Raw genomic sequence first — 26770 nt, 5'->3', positions numbered from 1 at the left:
TGGTTTTTATTACAATACCTCTATTTAAGTCAGAGAATCATGGAACCTGAAATATCCAGGAAACAGCCTGGACGCTGATCTAAAAAAAAACGGCTCTAATACAGATGAGCTTTTGCAGTATAGAACAGGCTAGGATGGCCATTCTTACCTAAATAGCTGAATCCTCTATATTCTCTCTATATAAATCTAGATCTATCTAGTAGGTCTAGATCTAGGCATTTAAATTCATTCAATGTACCAAGCTCACTCCAAACATTTGCACATTTATATCTATATTATAAAGTAGAATGTGTGGTGTATGTATGTTACTTATAGACATCAAAACCGCTTGACCAATCTTGATAAAACTAGGCAGGAATGTTCCTTGGGTACCAATTTAGACCGTAGTGTATGTATTGTAGCCCTAAAACAAACTTAAGACCCTCAAAAAAAATAAAGTTGTCAGACTCTATTACAGCTATGGTATTTTATGGATCTAGGCCATGTCTACAATGTTGACATGAGAAAAGATCGAAAGGATTTAGACCTAGATATAATTTTAAGAAATACACTTTGCGCAGATAGTTTTTTACTTTGACACATGAAAATACAAAAGAAGGTCCATTGATTTCTTTATATATTAAAATTAACCTTCAATTTTGTGTTTCAAAAGCATTTTTTACATAAATTAGTTCCTTATATCTGTGACTACAGATTTCCTGACGAACATTCTTTCATTAGACAATACCGTAATGAATCGCGTACTAAAAATTAATTCGTTTAATTGTTTACTTTATAATCCCATCCCTAGATCTAAAACTCTAATTCAACTCTAAGATGATAAAACTTCTCTTCGCACAGATAGTTTTATACTTTAACACATAAACATATTAATTAAAGTCCATTCATTTCATATTTTGATCAAATAAACATTCAAATTTGGTTTTCTAAAGCTACATTCGTCTACGAAAGCTGCGAAGTCGAGTTGAGATAGGCCTAGATCTATATTCATTCATTGTTCACTTTATAATCCCATTCATTTAACAAAGCTATCGCTCTTTTCGTTTTTAATAGATATGAATGTATCGGCTTCGGGTAATCCCATTTTCGCAAACCTAATTTTATTTTCGTAGCGAAAGAGAAAAAACTTGAATGTTTAGTTAAGTTTAACATACATCTAAATCCAATCCACTAGATAAGTAAACACAAACTTAGACCCGCAGGCCGCGGGTAATGTCTGACGAACATCCTTTCATTAGACATTACCAAATGGTTACACATTAACAGTGATTAACACATCTCTCTACTGAGTCACTGAGTCTATTCCTAGGCCTAGGTCTAAAACTCTTATTGAACTCTAAGATGATAAAACTTCTTTTCGCAAAGATAGTTTTATGCTTTAACACATAAACATACTAATTATTGTCCATTCATTTCATATTTTAATCAAATTAACATTCAAATTTGTTTTTCTAAAGCATTTTTAATACATTCGTTCGCTGTTCGCTAAATAAAGCTGCGTAGCCATGTTGAGATAGGCCTATATTCATTCATTAAAAAAGGTCACGCATGCGCAACACAGAATGAACTCTATAAAAGCCAATTTTTAACTCTAGATTAGTGTAGATTTAGATCTATGTCTACCTAAAGATCTACTTTATACTTTAACACATGAACATACAAAATTAAGTCTATTCATCTCAAATTTTAATCAAATATATGTAGGCCTACAAGCAAATGTTTGAATTTGAACAAATGGATTTAAGCCTATTAGCTATTCTGATTTGATAGCTTCATTCACACTATTTTTACATTGACACATTCGCTTTACTTATTACATTATTATTTCGTTTAATTGTTTACAAAACACTCTCAGTGACTATATCGACAGTAATGCGCAAATAAAGACCCGCGGGTCGCGGGTAACATATGTCTAGTATACTATAAAGAAGAAAGTAAGGCGTATGTATATATATATATATATGTATGTATTGTTATGACCCTATTGGCGGCGCAAAAGGGTTAACTATAGGCTCAGCTGACACACACGTGAATCACTCAGGTCAGCGGGGCCATGGACAAGGGACAGTACTACGATTACACGATTACACGCAAATATGACCAATGTTATGGTCATGTGATCGAAAGCCTGCGTGTACGTGTGACACAGTGTGTAAGAAAGCGGCAGTTCAAGACCGGAGAGCGTCGAGACCGGGACTGTTAGTCGGCTATGAAGTCGGTCCTGGTTGAGTCCTCATGTGTTGATGTACAAGTCCAGAAAGAGAGACAGTAGAGTTTTGTACGGTGATGTACAGAGTGACATTTTAGTTGTTGATGTGTTTGATGCCAATTGTCTAGTATTGGCTGTTACCTACTTATTCACTCATTATTAAAGTACCCGATATTGTGGAGCTCTTGTTGTCAAGTTCTTGATGTGTTGATGTGTTGTGTTGTGTTTAGCAGTGTTTACAGAAGGCCTGATTAGGAGAGAGAGAATCGTAACAGTATGTATGTGCCGAATAGAAATCAAAACCGTTTGATCAATCTTGATAAAACTTTGCACAAATGTTCCTTGGGTGCTAACTGGAACCGTGACGTATACATAGTAGCCCTAAAACAAACTAAAGACCCTAAAAAAAAAGTTGCCCAACTCTATGAAAGTGTTACTATCTTATAAATCTAGGCCACACAGCCATGTCTACATGATGTGTCTACATGATGAGACAAGACGGAGAGGTCGCGCATGCGCAGAGATGAAAATCTCTAGATCTAAATTAGCCCTAATTCAAGAAAACATAATTTTGTATTTTACACATGAACATACAAATTAGTGTCTATTCATTTCATTATTTAATGAAAATTAACCTTCAAAATTGAGTTTACAAAACATTTTTTACATAAAAAAAATCGTTCGCTGTAAACGCGCATAGCTTTAGCCGCGTTGACAAACTTTTCCATAACTCGCGCGCACCATTACATGCACCGCGTAGTGATACAAATGAAATTAACGTCAGAGGTCATAATATCGTGCATTTTAAAGGCATATTATTTAACTAATAAACTACTTACATAACACAATTTACTTTCCAATATGCTTTTTAAAGCATTTAAGCTTTCATCTACAGATTCATTTTGATTTTAAGTCTTTATTTTCAATTTACTTTTTTCTTTCAGATTTACTTATGCGCATTTAGACCTGTTAACAACATAGCTACACATATACATTAGCTGTGTTGAAAAAAAATTCATTCATCATAGCGCGTAGCCTACTGTATCTAGGTCAACAGAAGCTTAAAATGTTTAGTCAATTACTATAATAGGCTCAAAGTTTTTAGTTATTGACTAGACCACTATGGAATTCAAATTGTTTACATTCTAGATCTAGATCTAGATAAAATTTAACTAACAATGTTATATAAACAATTACATTCGCGCGTTCGATTTGATTCTAAAATATATTTTAGCGCTTTTGGTCACCTACACCAAGGCAACACGTCTTGAGGTCATGAACTTTCATGATGTTGGCTTTTGACTAACAAATTGAATAAACTCTATTTTGCTTTATTTTTAGATTTAAATCATTGAGAGTTCAATATTTTACTCTCTTAAATATACGTTTGGCTATACTTTTAATGAGGAATACACATTTTAAAAATAAATCTAAAACCTACTTTCATTTTATAAAACCCAAACAAGACAGCGAGATCTTTACTAGATGTAGATATATCTTTACTAATTATAGATCTACACTATTATACAGAAAACATTTCAACTTCTATTTGTTTACATAAAGCTTTCATAATTGAAACAAAAACAAACAAAAATTATTTATTTTATAAGTAGATCTAGGTCTAGAATATAGATCTGTACACAATCATTCTCCGCTTGCGTAAACCATCTATCTCTGTCATCAATGTAGCCTTAGGTGATACTTATCATACTAGAAATATCTAGATCTAGAAAGTCTAGATCAACTTATTAACTTACACTTTATACATAATAATAGTAAAAAAAAATACATTCTTCAATAGCAGTCTACACCAAGACAAATGCCCTGACCCAAAAGATAAACTGGTACAAAATAAAGTCTATTCATTTCAAACTTTAAGCAAATGTTTTTATTTGAAAAAATGGATTTAGGTCGTTTAGCTATTTTGATAGATCCATTCATAAAATTTTTTACAGTCACGCATTCCGCATTCGCTTTACCGCAATACCCCCGTGTATTTAAGTCGCCCCATTCATGGTTTCACTTTTGTAGACCCCTTGGAAGGCATCGTAGACCTCTAGGGATCTATATAGACTTCTTGGAAGGCATCGTAGACCTCTAGGGATCTATATAGACCCCTTGGAAGGCATCGTAGACCTCTAGGGATCTATATAGACCCCTTGGAAGGCATCGTAGACCTCTAGGGATCTAAATAGACCCCTTGGAAGGCATCGTAGACCTCTAGGGATCTATATAGACCCCTTGGAAGGCATCGTAGACCTCTAGGGATCTAAATAGACCCCTTGGAAGGCATCGTAGACCTCTAGGGATCTAAATAGACCCCTTGGAAGGTAAAGTAGACCTCTAGGGATCTATATAGACCCCTTGGAAGGCATCGTAGACCTCTATATATCTATATAGACCCCTTGGAAGACATCGTAGACCTCTAGGGACCTATATAGACCCCTTGGAAGGTAAAGTAGACCTCTAGGGATCTATATAGACCACTTGGAAGACATCGTAGACCTCTAGGGATCTATATAGACCACTTGGAAGACATCGTAGACCTCAAGGGATCTATATAGACCACTTGGGTAACGTTTTTTCGCCCCCCCCCCCTTCCCATTTTCCTTTATAACAAATTGTAACAAAGCTCTATAGCTCTGTTAGCCTGCTCACAAACATAATGTAGACTCAACAAATCTAAACCCGAAAGTTCCAAAGACAAACTGATCTAGAGTAATCTAGACAAGTTTTGTTATTTCATTGGAATTTCTTTTTTCTAACGAAACAAATCTTGCAACCCAGTCTCTCCCTTGTAACCAATAGTGACACACAGTTTTATACCCCATTCGCCTCTTAGCCGTTACGTAATATCCAAACATGGTTCCTTTGAGACTCATTAATCTACATGCAATGTTCACACTGGCACTATTCAGACAGGTCACGAGGTAGTCACGAGGTAGTCCCCGTGCATTGAGTGTAAATGATTGCATGTTTTAATTTACATCTGGTATGGAGGGAGATAGGAATAGGGTTGTACTTCGTAGTTTCCAATATTCGTGTTGAAAAGGCCGGAAACTATCTGCATGGCGGACCCATGAGCGGTATTTATTCTCGTAAAGGGAGGGGGAGGGTTGAACCTTAAAACACCTTCCCTTCCGTGCTAGGCCCATAAGTAGGAACAAAAGAAAAGGGGTGAGATTACAATAAGTTAGTTATATTGCTACTAGCCGACCCGCGGCGAAGAATACGCCGCTATTAAGTGATGGGTGAACACTTCCTGAAAGATATAGCTGTCCAAATGTGGTGGGTTTCGGCAAACGACTGTGAGTACGAAGTTCCAGAGCAACAGTTTTGTCGACGACATTTTTCCAGAAATATGTGACTGATAGAAATAAACAGTTACTTGATGCAGGAATTTCGACTACATTGAAAGACCTGTTGACTCGACGAAATATATGTGAAGCGGTGGGCATGGTTAGGAAACGAAGGTAGAGAGAAGTATATCTACAGAGAAGATGTCTTGTTCTCCCTCCTCTTCTTTTGTTTTTCTGAGCCGCGCTCTCTGTCGCCGCGAAAGTTACCTGGGGTAACTCCATTCTGACTTGCAGAAATAAAAGAGTTATCTTTCCATGACTTTTTCGTCTATGGTTAGAGAGTCGGCGTGCGTGCGTGGTGTCCTGCATGGTTGGGCGACGTAGAGAATTATATATCTAGAGCCATCTCGCCTACCTCTTTTATTTTTACAAAGCTTAACTCACTCTGATAAGCGATTTTCGAACGGAAAAGAAGGAAAGTGAATTTTTTTTTCTGTAGCTGGAGAGAACATTGAAATAGTGCAAACTTTTAAATACCTTGGCACTGTCTTAAACAAAATAAATTAAAATTTAAAAAAACACCCTCTGGGTATCAATATGTACATGTTGCCAATCTGATCCGATCACTAGGAAACTGACAAACAGATCAAAGTGATAGTTTCTCTGAAAGAACATTCGCGCATACATGCGCACGAAATTTCATCTTACTTTCCAAATCTACGAGAGATACTGTTTGCACTAGCCAGAAGTCCATTCACAGTTAAAGTTGGAGATGTTCCGCAGAGTGGGTAATAGTAAAAAGGGGTCCCCGAGCTTAAAAGGTGGAGAACTGCTGATGTAGAATGTCAGAATACAGGGGCCCATAAAGAGGCCAAGACCACCGGGCCACCGAATCTCTTGCTACGCCACAGGTTTGAGTGAATCTGGTGTGAATGTATATTTTTTGTTTTCTCTAGTTTAAATGTTTTGTTTGGTGTAATGCATACATTGGAAGACATTACCTTCTGCATAATTAAGACTATTATTAGACAATTGAGTCGCAATTATTGATACACTTACACTTTGCTTTTTTTTTTTTAAAGAACCTATATTTTACTTTTTAAAGTGATTATTGCCATAGCTATCGAAAACTGAATGTTTTTAATAACTTAAATAACTTAAAAATACACTATACTAAGCCATCTGAAGACTTGTACCCTAGGGCTAGTCATTACCCTCGTAAGAACCCTCGGTTTAATCAAGTAATTTTTCTAAATGTGTTATCATTCATTCATCAAAGTAAAAAATAGTTTTTTGAAGTCCGTTTCTTAAAATAACAAGCGGAAAACTCCGAGCAGCCCCGAGCAGCCGCGGGGAAACTGAAGGAAGTCATTGGAGCCAGATCTGACGTCGGTTTTATGACTACAGTTCAACATCAATAATCACAGAACAATGGATGCACTTAGTAACACGAAGCAGGAAAGGAAATATTCGAAGTTGGCTTTTCATACTCTACATCACAGAATATCCAGCATATTGATTCAAACACTACATCAAGCAATTCAAGACAGCCCATGCTATCCCTAATATAATTCTAGAGAATTTTCAAAGATTACCTGGAATTCAAATAACAATCCCGAAGTCTTCTCACGTAATGCCTATGTTTCAAGTAGTTGTTTTTACAATACATGTATTCTAGTCACATGTTCGGAGTGGGAAAAAACCTGGAACCTTCTGGGTGGACATGGTTGTTTTTTTTATATTTTTCTTTTTTTTACAAAAATTAATGCCGATTTTGAAAATAATGTTATTGCACTCAAAAGTAATAGAATGTAAAGAGAATTGAAGATTTTTTAAAAATAACTCGCCATCAGAATGACTTATTCTACATATCAGTTTGAAGTCATTTTTTTAGCGTAATAACTACTTAACAAAAAGGCGCACGCCGGAAGACTTTCTTAAGTGGGATCTACATTTCCGCCGGATACTAGCGCTGTTTAGCTGCGCAGGAGATGAAAGTTTCTCTATTTTGTTGGCGTGATTGTGGGAATTCAATCAGACATACAGACTTAGAAACAAAGCAGTGAACACACATACAAACACACATTTACACATACAAAGAGAAGAAAGAGGGAGAGGAAAAAGTCGGGGGGGGTATGGTGAACGACAATGAGTCACCAAATCAATCAATTACTTCCCAGTCAATCAAGCTACACCTTGTATCAATTAAGACTTGGTATCGACTAATTTAGCATCCATTAAGTCTTCATCGTACTCAATTTTCTTTTCTTTTTATTTTTAGAATTAGCCAACTCATAATTTACTTTTGCATACGTTGTATACAACTATCCAAACATTACTCTGTAACTCTGTACTTGCTATACATGACAGGAGGATATACACTTGAATACCTGCTATATTTCTTTAAATGTTAGAATAGTAGACTTTCAATTTGGACAGTTTGATAGTAGTTTTTATAAAGAAATCTGTTTCTCTTTACGGTGACCGGTCACTTTATCCCCGGTCATTTCATCTTTGGTCCCTTTATCCCCCGTCATTTCGGTCCTGATCACTTCATCCCCGGTCATTTCATCCCCAATATTTTTTGTTCTTTGTCATTATGTAATTGTGTTGATAAGGCTTTGTCTTAAAGCCCTCATTTCATCTAATATATAAATATGTTTATTTAGAATTCTATATGATATTTTTGACATGTTATTATAGTGTTTATAGTGTTCCCCCTCTCTCTTGATTCTTATTGAGAAAGGAAATAATATATGTAAATAAATAGATATATTGTGATTTAGTTCTATTGTTTCTATTCGATGTTGGGATGTCAATATTATCCTGCGCATATTGCGTGCTGTAATGATCAAAGGCCAAGGTGTGGTGGAAGTAGTGGAAATCTTTTGTGAAAAGAGAACTATTAGAATACTACTTATGATCATGTCACGGATAACTTATCTCTGTCACTGATAACTTATCTCTTGACAGCCAACTTTCACTTTATTTTTATTTGTCAATCGTTTTTTCTCCAATAGAGTCAACTTTATATTACTTTTTATTGATTCTAATCAAACCCTACTCTGGTGCCAATTCATATCGCCTCTATACGCTTTGTTTAAAATTCCCATTATAAACTCTAACTCTGAAAAACGTCCAAGGAAGAAATATACAACACTGGTCAAGAAATATACAACACTGTTCAAGAAATATACAACACTGTTCAAGAAATATACAACATTGGTCAAGAAATATACAACACTGGTCAAGAAATATACAACACTGGTCAAGAAATATACAACACTGGTCAAGAAATATACTACACTGGTCAAGAAATATACAACACTGGTCAAGAAATATACAACACTGGTCAAGAAATATAAAACACTGGTCAAGAAATATACAACACTGGTCAAGAAATATACAACACTGGTCAAGAAATATACAACACTGGTCAAGAAATATACAACATTGGTCAAGAAATATACAACACTGGTCAAGAAATATACAACATTGGTCAAGAAAGTACAAACGGTGTAGAGCAATACGAATCAATGGATTGTCTTCTGCACCTACGATCAATAGTCTATGTTATTGATTTCGATTGACACGCAACAACAATGTCTACATTTGTTCTATTTTCATGGGAGTAGCCGGAGGGGTGGGGGTACTGGGGGCGGGGGCTCAACCTCCCCCCCCACCCCGAAATGAAATATTACCTTCGAAATGAAATACCCCTCCCGAAAGGGGTGGGGGATTTCGTGACTGAATATTTGCTTTAATTTTGTTTATTTTAGGTGAGATTTTAATGTTAAACCATCACTTGGTCCAGTGCATCCAAGGGAGTTTGAGTTTAAAATCTCCCTCTTCTATAAAACAATAAATAATGCAAACGACAGTCACCAAATTCCATGAGTGTAGCCAAGGGGGGGGGGGTGAGTTTAAACCTTCCCACCCACCCCAAGGGGGTTAAGTTTAAACCCCTCTCCTGATGGTTTTGAGTTTTAATACCCCTAAAGAAAGTTTTGAGGTGAAAAATCCTCTCTTCAGTAAAGCTACAGTCACCAAATTCTAAAATTCAAAATGAGCTCTCAGCGCTCCCCCAGACCCCCAGGCTGGCAAGGGAGGTGAGTCTGCAGACTTTCCACTAAATCCACTAACGGGTGAGCAATTGGATGGTTGACAATAAGCTCAAGATGAATGAAGACAAAACAAAAATAAATAAGATTGAAACTCGGAATAACATCACAAACTTCAAAAGCACAGAGTCCCTTGTTATCACTAACTGCCAGATTCCTTTTCCTCACATAGTTTGCAATCTTAGAGTCTGCTCTGCCAGGCTCTCCAACTGCAGCTGCTCAGATTAAGCAAGATCCGTCCATATTTGACAAAGGAGTCAACAAAAAAAAGTTAGCTGTAGCATTCATACTCTCCCGCCTTGACTACTGCAAAGCCGTGCTAGCAGGTATACCCGATGACAAAATGGCCATGCTGCAACGAATTCAGAACAACGCTGAAAGATTAGTCTTATGGAAAACAAGAAGAGATTTTGCTACTGTTCTCTTGCGCACACTTCATAGGCTTCTTGTGAAAGCAAGAATCGACTACCAGGTGGCCACACTTTGTCATCAATGTATCTATAATCAAGACATGCCCTTGTACCTTTGTGAAAAGATCACTTCATAAGTACATCACAGAACGTTTCTCCCTCAAAAGTTACGGTTTGCAGGCTTTTTCAGTACACGGACCAAAGTGATGACCAACAAACGTCTAATGTCAGTCCAGTTTGTTCTTTATACAACGTGTAGGTGAAATCCCAAATTGTATTATAGAGACAGAAGAAAGTCTATTCTTTGTGAATAGCGAGAGAGAGAGAGAGACAGAGAGAGGAGGTTGGAGGGACGAATAGAAAGAGAGAGAGAGGATAGACAAATAGAGACTATGACAGACAAAGTCTGAGAAGACATACAAAGAGGATAAAGTGCTGAACTCGTCCATATGAAGTGATTGAATTTATTGATCGGTTTGACCTTAGACAAATATAATTAAATCTTAGAGCACCTCTCACTAGAAGGAGACTGGGGTGGAAGAGAGAGAGAGAGAGAGAGAGAGAGAGAGAAAGAAGAGAGAGAGAGAGAGGATTATAGGACCTTGACACAGGGAGCGCGCTCGCTAAAACAACTTTTGGTCATTCAGTAGTGACGTAATTAATGAGTGACTTAAGAAGCTGTTGACGTTGCCACTAATTGTATTCAAGTTATCCACAAGCAACAAGACAGGACAGTGGACGTATGGTTCTGGTCAAATGTAGATAATACAGAAAAAATTTTTGGGGCTTCAAACTATTTCTTCATTTCAAAACGTTTTTCAAAGTATCCTCGATGTTAGGAAGACCTAAACTCAAAACAGAAATATACACTGTGTGTGTGTGTGAGTATTTGTGTGTGCATTTACGTGTGTGTGTGTGTAGAGAACAAGTTGTATCACTTAATACTGATGTATCATTTATGACAGCATCTGTCAAACTTCTGCCTCATATCAACTATATCAACTTACAAGACTATCAATAGTTGAGTTGTAATGTTGAGTTGCAACGTTGAGTTGTAATGTTGAGTTGTAATGTTGAGATGGAATGTTGAGTTGAAATGCTGCTAACAGTCAGAACTTTGAGGAAACTTCAAGTAAACAGGTTTTACATTTACAAGAGAAGATTCATCTCTGTGTCGCACTACATTCATCTCTGTGTCGCACTGCATTCATCTCTGTGTCGCACTACATTCATCTGTGCGTCGCACTACATTCATCTGTGCGTCGCACTACGGTATCATCTCTGTGTCGCACTACATTCATCTGTGCGTCGCACTACGGTATCATCTCTGTGTCGCACTACATTCATCTGTGCGTCGCGCACTACCTGCATCTGCTTGTCTCACCACATTCATCGGTGTGTAGCGTTCTGCTTTCATTTAAGTGTCACACTACATTCATCTGTGTGTCACACTACATTCATCTGTGTGTCACACAACATTCATCTGTGTGTCACACAACATTCATCTGTGTGTCACACAACATTCATCTGTGTGTCGCACTACATTCATCTCTGTGTCGCACTACATTCATCTGTGCGTCGCGCACTACCTGCATCTGCTTGTCTCACCACATTCATCGGTGTGTAGCGTTCTGCTTTCATTTAAGTGTCACACTACATTCATCTATGTGTCACACTACATTCATCTGTGTGTCACACTACATTCATCTGTGTGTCACACAACATTCATCTGTGTGTCACACAACATTCATCTGTATGTCACACAACATTCATCAGTGTGTCACACAACATTCATCTGTGTGTCACACAACATTCATCTGTGTGTCACACAACATTCATCTGTATGTCACACAACATTCATCAGTGTGTCACACAACATTCATCAGTGTGTCACACAACATTCATCTGTGTGTCACACAACATTCATCTGTGTGTCACACTACATTCATCTGTGTGTCACACAACATTCATCTGTGTGTCACACTACATTCATCTGTGTGTCACACAACATTCATCTGTGTGTCACACAACATTCATCTGTGTGTCACACAACATTCATCAGTGTGTCACACTACATTCATCTGTGTGTCACACAACATTCATCAGTGTGTCACACTACATTCATCTGTGTGTCACACAACATTCATCAGTGTGTCACACAACATTCATCTGTGTGTCACACAACATTCATCAGTGTGTAGACTAATACATGCTCAAGCTATGAAAGTTTTAATTATGAGTTTAGACAGACAAAAACACAGAACACAGAAAGATAAATTAATAGACACACAGTATAATACAAAGATAGATAGATAGATAGATAGATAGATAGATAGATAGATAGATAGATAGATAGATAGATAGATAGATGGATAGATGGATGGATGGATGGATGGATGGATGGATAGATAGATAGATAGATAGATAGATAGATGGATAGATAGATAGATGGATAGATGGATGGATGGATGGATGGATGGATAGATAGATAGATAGATAGATAGATAGATAGATAGATAGATAGATAGATAGATAGATAGATAGATAGATAGATAGATAGATAGATAGATAGATAGATTAACGAAGCCTGTAATAAAAAAATATATATTATCCTGCTTAGTAGAAATCACATATATATCTCAGAAATGTAGAAATCAATGTTTGTTTGGTAATATAAGTTAATCCGTCACTCAGGTAGATCTAAACAAAATGACACATATACATCTGAGAACTTTGTAATCACCCGACAGAATGTCCCATTGGACTGATCAACTGTAACACTTCCTTCAGACTGCTGTAGAGACAGGACTTAGTTCAATATCCTAGAACTGACTGGACGAAAGCGAACGTGCGGAGAGGAGGGGGTGAGGCTAGGGGAGGGGAGTGAGGCAAGGGGAGGGGAGTGAGGCTAGGGGAGGGGAGTGAGGCTAGGGGAGGGGAGTGAGGCTGTTTTATGACGTTGATTGAGAGGGCTAGGGGGGCAGCAAGGGGAGGATGGATGGACAGGTAACATCACACTGAAAACATGGACCAGTGAATGGACCAGCACCTGAAAATTATCTGACATGAAGACTATAGTGTGGATTTATGACCACAGTGGTCCCCAAATTATTTTTTTATCTATATTTTGTACAAGATTTTGAAATAAACAACAAATACAAAGTAAATTATGATAAATGTATGACTTAAAATTAACTTTGAAAACATTTGCTCCCAAATCAGTTTCATGTCCTACAATCTACAGCTCGTCCTGTCCCTGGTGTTGGACCACACTGTTGGTAGCATGCTGGAGCACTTCTTTTTGTTTTCAAGTTCTATTTTACAAGTTATCGGGAACAATTTGTGCAAATCCCCCAATCATATTTTAACACTTTTAACTGGATGTAATTAACTCGGTGAAGAAATGATTTGACGCCCACTCCAATGAAGAAATGATTGGATGCCCACTCCAATGAAGAAATGATTGGATGCCCACTCCAATGAAGAAATGATTGGATGCCCACTCCAATGAAGAAATGATTGGATGCCCCACTCCAATGAAGAAATGTTTGTTGTTTAACGTGAACTTTTAAATAAAATTATGTGTCAAAGGATCACTTTGAATTTGTATACTGCAGTAGTGGATTGTGTGCATAGTCAAGTACTAAATAGCATGGTGTACATAGTCAAGTACTAAATAGGCTAAGGTAAAAAAAAAGTATCATTATCTAAAATGATACCTGTACAAGACGAGATAGACATGCATGACACACCACCAGAACAAAAAATATCTTTTTGAGATAATGTTACGGATAAGTAAACTTGACATGATCAATTTCTTGAGAGCTTTTATGTCTACAATGTTACATGAGACTGTTAAAACCATATTGTTTCCTTTAGTGTTAAAATCATATTGGTACCTTACGATAGTGTTAGGACCGTATTGTTTCCTTTAGTGTTAAAATCATATTAGTACCTTACGATAGTGTTAAAACCATATTGTTTTCTTTAGTGTTAAAATCATATTGGTAACTTACCATAGTGTTAAGACCAGTGCTTTTTTTGTAAAAGAAAATAGGTGCCGGTACTCAGAAGTTGATTGCCTAACTTTTAACTACTAAAAATTAATAATATACGTTAAAATACAAGAAAAGTAATAATTTTTTTCAAAAAAGGTGCCGGTACGCCGTAACGGTACGTACCGTCACAAAAAAAAGCCCTGATTAAAACCTTATTGGTCCCTAGACCTGGACCGATGAACTTCTCTTTTAGGTATTGTGAGGTTACGATTAAGAATTTGGCGTGAAAAGTTATTTGTTTCATGAAGAGAGTAAAGTTTGGACTTAGTGACAGTGACGCGACAAGTAAACCCAGGACTAGGTTTTGAAAAGTAACACAGACTACTCTTGGCAGCTCTAGAGAGAGATCGGCTTTAGCTTCTGGAGTAGACATTGAACTTAGCGACATTCGACAGTTCCCTTCATGACGTATTCAAGTTTTTTTCGACATAGTTCATCAGCGTTGAGTAGGCCTTAACTTTGTATTGCTGACCTTTCACCTCTGTTCTTTGGTGCTTTGAATACACACAAGACGCCTAAAAATATTTTTTGTATGTACTTTCCTTTTGATCACGTTTCGGTTTCCATCTTACAAATTGAAACTCTGTTCTAAAGAAATAAATCTATTTGATTATTTTGCACTTATTGAATGACCGAACTTACGACCAGTTTAATATCTGACTCCAATCCTCATCATACTTTCACCGCCATTTGTGTATCAGCCATCTTTGATCTTCCTCGCAGTGCCCTGCCACTATCCTCACATTATCAGCTCTAAGAGGAGACAAGAGAAAACTGCTGGCCCATCACACTGTCTAACCCACAGCTATTACGCGGACATAACAACATCCAGTGACAGCCATTAGGCGTTACGGACTGGCTCTTGATTCTATTAGAGCCCACAGAAAGCTGGCAGGAGTAGGGCACGTTTTTTTTTTCATCGAGTCCCGAGTGTTTTTACCCCCACGCCTACAGTCAGCCTCTTCTCTCCTTACATTGTGTTCCATGCAGAGACTGCTGTTACCAAGAAAGTGTTGATAAACATTGTATAGACATTCGAGTTCCTATTTTAAACACATTTTGTAATATCGCCTAAAAATATAGAAGAAAAATAGTCCGATTGAAAGCTTTTGAGATTTGCTGCAGCTGTGTTCAAACTGACTTGTTCACAGAACCAAGGGTTCAATGGACTTTGAGAATGCTTCAAATTTCCTTTATACAACTTATATAGTGATTTGATATACGTTTTGTAATAAAAGACAGCACTGTTGAGAGAAAAATGGTAAATTAACTATAGCGAAATAAGGGACAGCACAGTTATGAGTGGTCACTTAATTAAACTTTTTTTTTCTCACAATTTCTCCATCTTCCTAATCTCGGATCAAGTTGAAATTTTGCACAATTATTCATTGCCGATGACAACACATGAATCAATTTTTAAAAATTAACCGACTAATTAATTAATTATTGGTAATTAATTATTCTGTTTAGTATCGAAGAAGGGAAAGAACTAGTACTTGACTTATGTGGCGGTATAAAGTTGAACAAGACCCTAATACCCCTTTATACCTGGATTAGAAAATTAGGTTGTCACCTAAACGCTGAGGCCCATGTTTTCTTCTAGAGCTGAGGCCCATGTTTTCTTCTAGAGCTGAGGCCCATGTTTTCTTCTAGAGCTGAGGCCTATGTTTTCTTCTAGAGCTGAGGCCCATGTTTTCTTCTAGAGCTGAGGCCCATGTTTTCTTCAATAGCTGAGGCCCATGTTTTCTTCGCTGTCTATAGCTTTCTTGGTTACCACGTAGTGCGGTCTAGGGCTATGTCTTCCCAATGGCCAGTATCAATGTTCACTCTTTTGAGGTCCCGTTTGATTACATCTGCGTAACAGAGGGGGAGGACCCAGTTTTTCTTGACCAAGCGAATCGTCTTCTATTTATACTTTTTATACTAAATGTTAAATGGCAAGAAAGAATACACGAAATGCGCGCCTACAAAGCATCCAAACAATCTTGACTAGTTGCGATGGGCAGGCCACATCTACAGAATGGAAGACTCCCGCATCGCTAAACGACTCCTTGATGATTAATGAAAGAAAGGTGGACACAGAAAATGCTCAAGGGACACTCTCAAAGCTTCTCTGAAAGCCTTCAGCATTGACCCAGCCACCAGATAGAGCATCATGGCGTCGTGCAATGAAACTGGCGCACAAATTGCACAGGGTAAAAGAACAGCGCTGGCAAAAGAAATGCGTCAGAAAAAGAAAAAAGCAAGACCGATGACATTATCTCCACTTGGAATAACCTGCCCAGTGTGCATTCCGGGCTCACATAGGGCTCTCGAGCCTCTTGAAGAGGTACAAAACCCCGGTGCAAAGCCCTCACCCCCCTGGATGACAAAGTGAATGGTCATCATCGAACCACAATGGACGAACTATACAGCTCTCTCTATCTCTCCCTTTTTCAAATCTAACGCGCGAGTAACTTATACGCTACTTTTTATTTGTGCTTATCATGAGACTATCATTGATTTATTACGTCATTTAACACTTCAGCCAATCCGAAGTTGTCTCCTCTCTCTCTTTCCTGTCTCTCTCTCTCTCTCTCAATACTATTAGACAGAGCCGACTAGTCGATGTCCTCAACTTCAGAAGTGTAAATAGCTGCGTTCTACACTCTGAAGTCTTCTAAGTTTTTAGTTCATTTTCTGGACTAAAATAGAGTCATTGAGGCAGGAGACAGAAGAAATGTCAAATAGAACTTAAAGACTGACACACCGCACACACACACACACATACACACCCACATCTTTCTTTATAGGCTGACACTTTAAATAAATATAGGCAAGTGACATTTTGTTCCGGAGCATCTGGACATTCAATTTTTTTTCTTTCTATTTTCACTCAATTCTTTTTGATAAAATAATTTCAATATAAAATACTTTTTAATAACAAAGCTCATATCGAGTGAAATAGCACCAATTATTTTAGATCAGTCATGTTACAAGTGTATAATAGATCTAGACTAACAATAATAAATGTGTGCGATAAGAAACAATGTTATTGATTGTTTTTTGTTTAGCGCAATTCTCATGCTTATAGAATGCTCAGAGTTGATAGAAGCTTTGTACAAGCAAAAAACAAAAAAAAATACTTTGTAAAAAAAAAAAAAAAAACCAATACCTCCTCTATGCAGCTTATATAAAATGTTAGATTAAAAAAAAAGGAACATTTTTTTCCCCGAACCTTTGTTGACTTTCACGAACAGATTTGGGTCGTTAGTCGCGGTTCCACTGTAGACCTTTGTAACTTTGTTCATGGCGTGTATGACATTTTTCGGTATTTAGCACACACAAAAATAATCTAGTTATTCTGTCCACATGTGTTTAAGTGTTAGCCATGCAAGACTCATTATGTTCATGTCTTCTGTTCAGGAGCTGCTAGTTGAGACCTCATCGTCACACGTGTCCAGAATGGAATGTTCATGGACGAAGTGCTTCTTGCCTCGACTTCACATCCTTAAAGTGGGCCAGGTTTTAAAAATAAAAAGCTATTAATTGACGTTGTTTTTTTTTTCATGCATTTTCAGGGGACAGAACTTCTATTATCCGTGCAATACCCTCTCTGTCTCTCTGATTCGATCTTTTTATTCCAAAACTTTTGTTCTCTGTAGTTGTATTTTGTCATTTCTGAGACACTCCAGGTTTAATATAACTTGTATGTATCTGTGTCCTTATTTATATGTGAGTTTATGTATAAAGAGAGAAATATGACGTTTGTATGTATATGCATTATATGCCAATGTTGACATACTTTCTATGTATGTGTGTTTATTGTTGGTATACGTCTGTTTGTGTATGTGTGTGTGTATTGTTGGTATACGTCTGTTTGTATGTGTATGTTGTTGTTGTTATACGTCTGTTTGTGTGTGTGTGTATATATTGTTGTTATACGTCTGTTTGTGTGTGTATATTGTTGGTATACGTCTGTTTGTGTGTGTGTGTGTTGTTGTTGTTGTTATACGTCTGCGTGTGTATGTGTGTGTTGTTGTTATACGTCTGTTTGTGTGTGTGTGTGTGTTGTTGTTGTTATACGTCTGTTTGTGTGTGTGTGTTGTTGTTGTTGGTATACGTCTGTTTGTGTGTGTGTGTGTTGTTGTTGTTGTTGTTATACGTCTGTTTGTGTGTGTGTGTGTTGTTGTTGTTGTTGTTGTTGTTATACGTCTGCGTGTGTGTGTGTTGTTGTTGATATACGTCTGTTTGTGTGTGTGTGTATTGTTGGCATACGTCTGTTTGTGTGTGTGTGTATTGTTGGTATACGTCTGTTTGTATATGTGTGTGTTGTTGGTATACGTCTGTTTGTATGTGTGTGTGTTGTTGTTGTTATACGTCTGTTTGTATGTGTGTGTTGTTGTTGTTATACGTCTGTTTGTATGAGTCTGTATTGTTGGTATACGTCTGTTTTGTATGTGAGTGTGTGTATTCATGTGAGCGCATGTAGAGGAAATGCCCACATTCTAATATTTTTGTAACCTAAACAAATATGTGAGAATGTTCACCTCTAATGGTCCGTGGCATGTTGAATCAATATTAATTTCAGTCTCTCCACGTTTAGAGAGTTAAGCATCATGCTTTGAAATGAAATTGTAACAAACAAAAATGTTTATGTTGAACTGGGCACAAAGAATACAAACATCAGCTAATTAGACAACACAAAGAATACAAACATCAGCTAATTAGACAACACAAATAATACAAACATCAGCTAATTAGACAACACAAAGAATACAAACATCAGCTAATTAGACAACACAAAGAATACAAACATCAGCTAATTAGACAACACAAAGAATACAAACATCAGCTAATTAGACAACACAAAGAATACAAACATCAGCTAATTAGACATCACAAAGAATACAAACATCAGGTAATTAGACAACACAAAGAATACAAACATCAGCTAATTAGACATCACAAAGAATGCAATTATCAGCTAATTAGACAACACAAAGAATACAAACATCAGCTATTTAAACATCACAAAGAATACAAACATCAGCTAATTAGACAACACAAAGAATGCAAACATCAGCTAATTAGACATCACAAAGAATACAAACATCAGCTAATTAGACAACACAAAGAATGCAAACATCAGCTAATTAGACATCACAAAGAATACAAACATCAGCTAATTAGACAACACAAAGAATGCAAACATCAGCTAATTAGACATCACAAAGAATACAAACATCAGCTAATTAGACAACACAAAGAATACAAACATCAGCTAATTAGACAAAACAAAGAATGCAAACATGTTTGTACATATCGTAAGAACATAAACCATTGCCTACGAATGAAGATAACACACACACGAACATTCACCCTCCACACAATGAACATTTACCCTCCACACAACGAACATTCACCTCTCCACACACACGAACTACACTAGGGGTGCACCGGATAGTACTTTTAGATAATAGGCCGTAGCCGGATATGGCCGGATAGTAAAATATGATATTCGGCCGGAACCGGATACCTACATGTCTTTCAAATAGCTTGTGTTGCTGAACATTTTACAAAACTGTTCAATAAGATACCTACATTTGTAATTTGTGTTTCCTTTTATTTACCTCAGTGCTTTCAACTCTGTTTATGATGGATGAATTAAAGCAGTATTTAGAAACAGATAGGCCTATCACAAACTAACCTGTGTAACATGAGTGTATATATATGTACCAGGTCACCAGCTGTAAATGTCAATGTAAATATGTAAATATATAAAAAAAACTAGTTACTTATGTAAATCTCTCATAAGTAAAGTGCAATCTGGCTTGTATAGTGTGTGGATGTATGTGTTCATGAATTTCTGACCAACAACCTGGTCATCAGACTTGTAATTTAAAGTCCAAAGACCGCTTCTGGCTCTGGCTTCAAGGGCTTTAAACTAAAAGTAGCTGTTAGTTAATAGTTGGAATCTGAAGCATTGTAGGTCAATATTTATTGTTTTAGATTCATTCATTTACGTCAAACGTCAAGTGTTTCTTAACACTCCAGCATATTTTTTCTTTGATTGGTAGATCTAATTGCGAGGATTTGAATTAATTTCTTTTATACGATTTCAGACTTTACTGTAAGGTTTTCCGTTATATAATAAGTCAAAAGAATTAAACAATGAAATTAGCTTTCTTCTAAATGTTTTAATACAAGGCAAAAAATACACACATAAATGGGCGCCCGCAGGATTTTTTGCAGGGGGTGCAAGTTGCCACCTATGGCTCAAAGCCGTAACTTCAACTTTTTTATCACTGAGAATATTAAAGAAAAGAACTGGTGCCCCCTCGTAAACCCCCCCCCCCATGCCTATGTGATATTAAGTTCACTGTAAATACTGGTTTCATGAAATGAAAAAAAAAATTACACTTTGGTAAGTTTATCAGTGCGGACCGTGCATCCCGACGGTCGAACAAACATAAAATTCAAACGCTGCTAAAACTGTCAAAAAACTTACTACTGAGTTGCTTCTCGTCGCGATGAACGCTTATCTGGGAAGCGTGGTCGAGAGGCCAAGTGAGCTTGAACTTGGCTTGGCTTGGCTACCTAGAAGGGGGCTCGAAGTTCGACACCCGACTCGGGCAGAGTTGTGTTTACTGAGCGCCTAAAGGCAGCAGATACCCCCTCCCCCCCCCCCCCCACTGGTCCACAAATGAGAATTGGCCAAAGCGCTTTGAGCATGCTATAAGCATGAAAGTAGCGCTATATAAAAGCTATAAATATATATATGGCAGTTCTAATATTACTTTTGTACGTTGCAGCTCTTGCATCGTTTTAGGGTGTAGAAGTGTAGACAGACAGGTTGAACTGAGACATTATTATTGCTTGAAAAGTGAGACGTTAAAGAAACGAATCAAGATACGGAATGTAAAGTCACGTGTTCTGTTTTAATCCCAAAATCCAAACATGTGGTTTTTGCTAGGTGTGTCTGTCGACTGCAAAGTCTCGGCAGCATCAACTTAATACCAAGTTTGTCTGCCAGCAGTGTCGCTTTACTCAGGATGCCATCCCTGAAGCAATGGTCAAGTTAGTTTTTGATTATGTCATTAATGTGATTGCTGATATGCTGTTGAGCGGCTACTTATGCTACGATAGACAGACTGCAACATCACGGAAACTGGTTCAAGAACGGGTGAATAATTGACTACAATTAAAAGACAAATCAGAAACACACGAGAAGCAGGCACTAACTACACATATGCAGTTTGTCTGGTTTCACTTACAACCGTTATTTTATAATACGCCAAACAGTCAAAGATCTTCTCAAGTTGTGACTTAAAGCGCGAATGAATTCGTATTTCTCAGTCCATCGTGTCTTACACAAAAGAGGTTTAAAGAGGTTTAAAGAGGTTTAAAGAGGTTAATTTAGCACCGACGTTCTTGATTGGAACTGATAGGGAATAAATAGATAATCTTCTTGATAATATCTACAGCGTAACTTATATCTGAAACGTCATTCAGGTCAGTCATAACAAGTGCGACGCGCAAAGGTCAAGGTCTGCATTTAGATATTTTTCACGACTCCTAGCCTGAACACAGTTCTGAATGCTACCTATCACGGGGGCAGCCATCGCAGCCTTGGCCGAGTAGTTTGTCCATGTCTAGACTGTACTTAATATATTCACTGACATGGACGTTAGACGCAGTGCGTCTCTTTAAACAACATGGACAAAACTAAATGAATTCTTCTCAAATACAATCGACATCAACAAATCCAAACACATCTATTCAGTGCCAGAGATATCTGCATTTTCATTACCGAAATACCAAGAAATACCAAGAAATACCAAGCCAAGAAATACCAAGACAAGGCAGGTAATTCATGCCACTGCCAGTACTCTGTCGAAAGAAATCAACGTTTTGACTCAGCTGGCAAGGGAAAGAACTTTCTTCTCTCGTCAACTGGTGGACCTGTTTCACCTGCTAGTTGATCGAGCTCTAACACTGACCACAACTCCGCAAAACGTAAATACATTTACCAAGATGACTGCACTCTTCAATCTTGTTCAAAGAAACTTTCACATATATCAATCAAATCGAAAGACATCTGTTATGGATTTGTCCTCCAAGAAAACAACAACTTGTGTCATATTCTAGGCTTTTACTAACTATAATGATAACTAGAATTATGTGCAAAGGAAAACAAATCGTCACGGGTAACATACTATAGAATATTGAATTGCAAGCCTATAATAAAACGCACATGGTCGAATAAGAACAATAAATTTGCCTATTCTAGTTTATTATAATAATAGCTTATGTTAATTAACTTTATTTCAGTGGAATCACGTGTTAAGTTGCTTCCTATCAGAGGTTAATTGATTTGAAGTTGTAAAAAAAAAAAATCTGGCAAAAATTGTGTGACTCAGAATTCAGAGGGGTTCACGTACATGGTCAGCCATCAATTTAATATGTCAAGTCTAGTCTAAGTACAAATGTACTTCAGTCACCAGTGCAAGCACTACTTTTGCTACTTAGGTTTTAATTGATCTAATGGTGCAAAAAAAAATGGCTAGAATTTAGCTGCTCAGAATCCAGGTGAGTGAAAGTGCACCACCTTGCACCACCCTGCAGGCGCCCATGCACACACACACATGCACATCTTTGTTTTATTTTATTGTGCAAAATATGTAAGAAACATCTTCCTAAATTATTACTGATTTTATCTCGTGGTTTCTGTAATAAAGGGCACGGTATGAAGCCTATGGGTGTCAGATGTGTCGTTCTGGCCAGATACACAATGGCCAAGTACGCATTGTAAATATTAAAAAAACAAACAGTAATAACGAAGAGTTACTTGCCACTCACAAATGATTAAGAATATCGTTATCAAATCAAGACACAACGCAGGAACAATATTCAAGTTAACACATTAGGAAAAGTAATTCAACTGTAATATTTATTTACATTGTAGTATGTTGTCTAAGCATGTTGTGTTTATCCATTCTCGCTAAAATAATGGTCAATGTCTATCAATAAATTGAGTGCCAAGGACTTATAAAATAAATAAAATAAGGAGTAGGGGATGTTTAGCCCTCCCTTTAAAGATAGGCCTGGTCGTGTCTTTTACGCTAATATACACAAATCTGAGCCTTGTACTTTTTCTACAAAATAATTAGTTATAGTTAGGCTACTGGCTTACTGGGCTAAGAAATCGGTTTGTGTTCTGTGTAGCAAAAGGTCACTCCTTTAGGTGCGTGATCTTTAGTCCAGCTTACTTAGTGAGATTTGTATCAAAGTAAACAGGCACACGTAAAGAGGTGTGGCCTGTAGTCCCACCACGTGATTGAGATTTTTCTCCAAATAAGCAATTATCAAACTCATTGTCCGGTTACCCCTGTAGAGGTGTAGTTTGCAATCCAGCCCCCTATTAAAGATTTACTACCAAGTAAACAAACTTAGTTCCCTCGTGTGACCTCTAGAGATTGTCAATATGTTGACATTAAACCTACGTCCATTGTATTTAACTTGTGGTCACCTGTCTATGAAAAAACTCAATGTGATGGACTAAACAAATAAAAGGGGGTGGGAGTTGTTCATCTCTACCTCTGGAAATATACACGCACAGCTAGACAGACGTCTGGTCAGCGTGACTTAATCAAGGAATATAACATCTTAACATGTTTAATTAACCCACTCAAAGGTCATGACAAAATGAAAAAAATGCACCAGCCATTGCTGCTCTGTATGTTAAAGCGCAGGGGCGGACTGGCTATATGGGCAAACGGGCAAATGCCCGGTGGGCCGGTACCTAATGGGCCGGTCTGGTCGCGACCAAGAAAAAAAAAATTAAATGCAGACAACTTTACAAAAAAGTGACAGCAATAAGACACAAAGGCCCGAACATGTTTTCTTGTTGTTGTTTTTTTTTAAATTATTATTACAATTAATTTTGTTTGAAATTCAACAAGAATAAATTTAAGAATTACACTATATACTGTACGTGCTATCATTTGTAAAACGTTAGACCGTACTTTCTGCTATGCACAAGCGGCATGGCCTTCAACACTACTTTGATGTCTTCAAGACTGTTTGGCCTGATCATTTTGCTGGTCGGCATGGGCCTTTGATGACACTCCTATTTTTGTTTTGCTCCTTCCCTCACCCGTTTTTTGATGGTTCCATGAAAGTTAACAAAAAAGAGGGATGGGAGAGAAAAACATTGAAAGAACGCGGCAAAAGGGGAGACAATTAGCTCTTTAACAAAACTTAAAAGAAGTTAACTTAAACACATACACACAGCCGCGAAATTGCAAACCACCCAACTTATTCATAGCTCAATATGGGTATAACCGTATAAAGTTCTAATTTCTGCGATTTGATAAGAAAAAGTAAGTTTCTTGTTGTTTATTTGTAATAACATAGATCTAAAAATACTACACTTAAGGCTTACAAAAAAAAAATATTTGATTAAAACATAAATATAGATCGAAATCAATATTTATTCAGTCACGATTAATGGCAAACTTATGCTTAGTATGAAGTCATTAATAATGAAAATTATTACAATAATTACAATAATTTATATAGCGCTGTCACATCCGATATTTAATGAAAGGAGATTTAGAATCATTTATATTTTAAATAATATATTCATATAAAAATCGCGTTTTTTTGAGAATGTACTAGGACGAAGCAAGAGCTTTTCACATTTAGAAGTACCTCTCTAACCGTTCTGCTTTCTCTTATCTTGTAAAGGAATATATATAGTTCGTCCATCTGTGACAGGTGGGAAATGTGACGTGTGTTTGGCGCGTTTTATGTCTAGGGGATGATTATTTTTAAAGCTATCACACACCAACCTATCAGCATATGAATCGGGAGCAGACACGCAACGAGACAAAGCAATGAAAGATAGATACAAAAGTTAAAAATGAATATTTATTTATATAAATATACATATAAGAATAAAAAGGGGGAGGGTTTGCTTCTATCTCTAAATAATACTAGATTTAATCATCACTCTTGCACCTAATAAGAGAGTATGTCACTTGTCCTCTGACTTAGCTGGTATTCCTGTTGATGTCGCAGCTGGCTGTGTCCTGGCTTGAGGTTCTGCAGCTGGAGGTGGCGCTCTAGCGGATAGAGGGACGCCGGTGATATAGTTCTTGTGGAGTCTCAATCCCCAAAATCTAATATCTGTAGTCGGCACAGTAGGGCGGGTGGCCGGCTACCGTGGGCACAAGGTTACTGCGGGCAGAGCGGATCTGCCGTGGGCAGCGTAGTTGACAGGATATGTCCAGTGAGTTGCAGAGGGTTGGCGTAGCTATGACGTCTCACACAGATCTGAATCTATAGGGACGTCGCACCTAATAGCTTGACAGGTGGGCTGTCGAATAGGCGGGCAATGCCGATAGCGCCGAGTAGTAGAGTTGAGTAGATCTGAGTAGGCAAGTGCAGTGCTGAATAGCACAAAGCACATAAATAGGCAGTAGGTAATTCTCTATAGCAAATAAATAGGCAGATCTCAGTAGGAAAGTGCAGTGCTGAATAGCACTAAGCATAAATGCAGGTAAATAAGTGATTAATCCAATAGATAAATAGGCAGGTAAATAGGCAGACACCTGAGGGAGGCTGCGGATAAATAAAGACAAGTTAGGACACGTCTCTCATGCATCTTATCGATGCCCTCGACTGAGGTGCATTCGTCAGATTGGTAAAATTGCTTTAGAGCACAATGGGGAGAGGATGACAAATGGGATTTGGAACATAAATGGCAGATAGTAGCAATATAAAAATGTACATAGAAGGGGAAATAATAATCTCAAATAAACAACAAAGGGGGGGGGTGAATTGGGCGGTGGTCAGCGACCAAGACGGTTTGTTTACATATGACCGTTGGTCGAGAACAATGGAGCGCGCTTGAATGGAGAGGGTGTCCGTTCAAGCGGCGCAACTCTCATTAGAGTAAAATGAGTAAAGGGGAGATAATTCATAGCTCTTTTCTAGACGCAGTATTAGTGCGCTAGTAAAATTATCACGGTTGTCAGCCGAGATAAAGAAAATAAAATAAGATGTACAAATATATACATGGTTGCATCAACGATTGAGCAACGTAGCATTAATAGATTAATGCAATACATAAATACATCCATAGGACATGTTTATGTTTTCTACTTACGCCAGTGAGAAATACACAATGCACTAATTAAATATAAATGACATAATAAAATACACATAATAGTCTCCAGTGAGAAATATGCACAAAGTAACTAAGATGGAACTTGTGATTAAGTTCGGCTTACCACCAGGTATTCCTCTAGGACAAAGGATAAATAAAGTAGTCCAGACTCGATAGCTCAGCTCGAATGAGAAATGAAAGAGTCTGATTTTATTTGGATCTACTTTATATAGGCCTGGAAAATGCGGGCGGAAACAGGAAATGTCCTAGGCTAAGAATTGTCTTACACGTGGGTGAAGTCCGACAAGAGTCGCACCTTGGAGTATCACGCGGTGTGTTGACCCGAGTAATCTCTTAGATCAAAGAGAGACGTGGGACAAGAAGGGGGGGGGGGAAGAGTGACCTACATTCCACCCAAGGGGGGTGTCAACTGCGGCGGACATCCGCGGATAAGACTAAAGAGATTATCTTTCCCCGATCAAGGGCAGATAAATGAAAGGACTGGCCTAGTTTTCTCCA

At 37.5% G+C, this 26770-nt stretch overlaps 1 protein-coding gene across 6 annotated transcripts in view; it reads right to left on the bottom strand.

Moving 5' to 3' along the window:
- LOC106052015 (photoreceptor ankyrin repeat protein-like) overlaps positions 1-26770 on the bottom strand; it is a 138257-nt gene that overhangs the window by 11580 nt on the left and 99907 nt on the right. The window contains exon 1 of one of the 6 annotated variants that reach the window (XM_056014429.1): positions 12783-12849. The exons of 4 other annotated variants lie outside the window; for them this stretch is intronic. In XM_056014429.1, coding sequence (XP_055870404.1) covers positions 12783-12799 — 17 coding nt within the window. In that variant the 5' untranslated portion in view covers positions 12800-12849. One more of the 6 variants, XM_056014434.1, reaches the window with a different exon arrangement.

This window comes from Biomphalaria glabrata, chromosome 16, assembly GCF_947242115.1.
Source record: "Biomphalaria glabrata chromosome 16, xgBioGlab47.1, whole genome shotgun sequence".
NCBI classification, from domain to species: domain Eukaryota; kingdom Metazoa; phylum Mollusca; class Gastropoda; family Planorbidae; genus Biomphalaria; species Biomphalaria glabrata.
The sequence above is the reverse complement of the archived record's forward strand: the minus strand, read 5'-3'. Positions and strand labels throughout refer to the sequence as shown.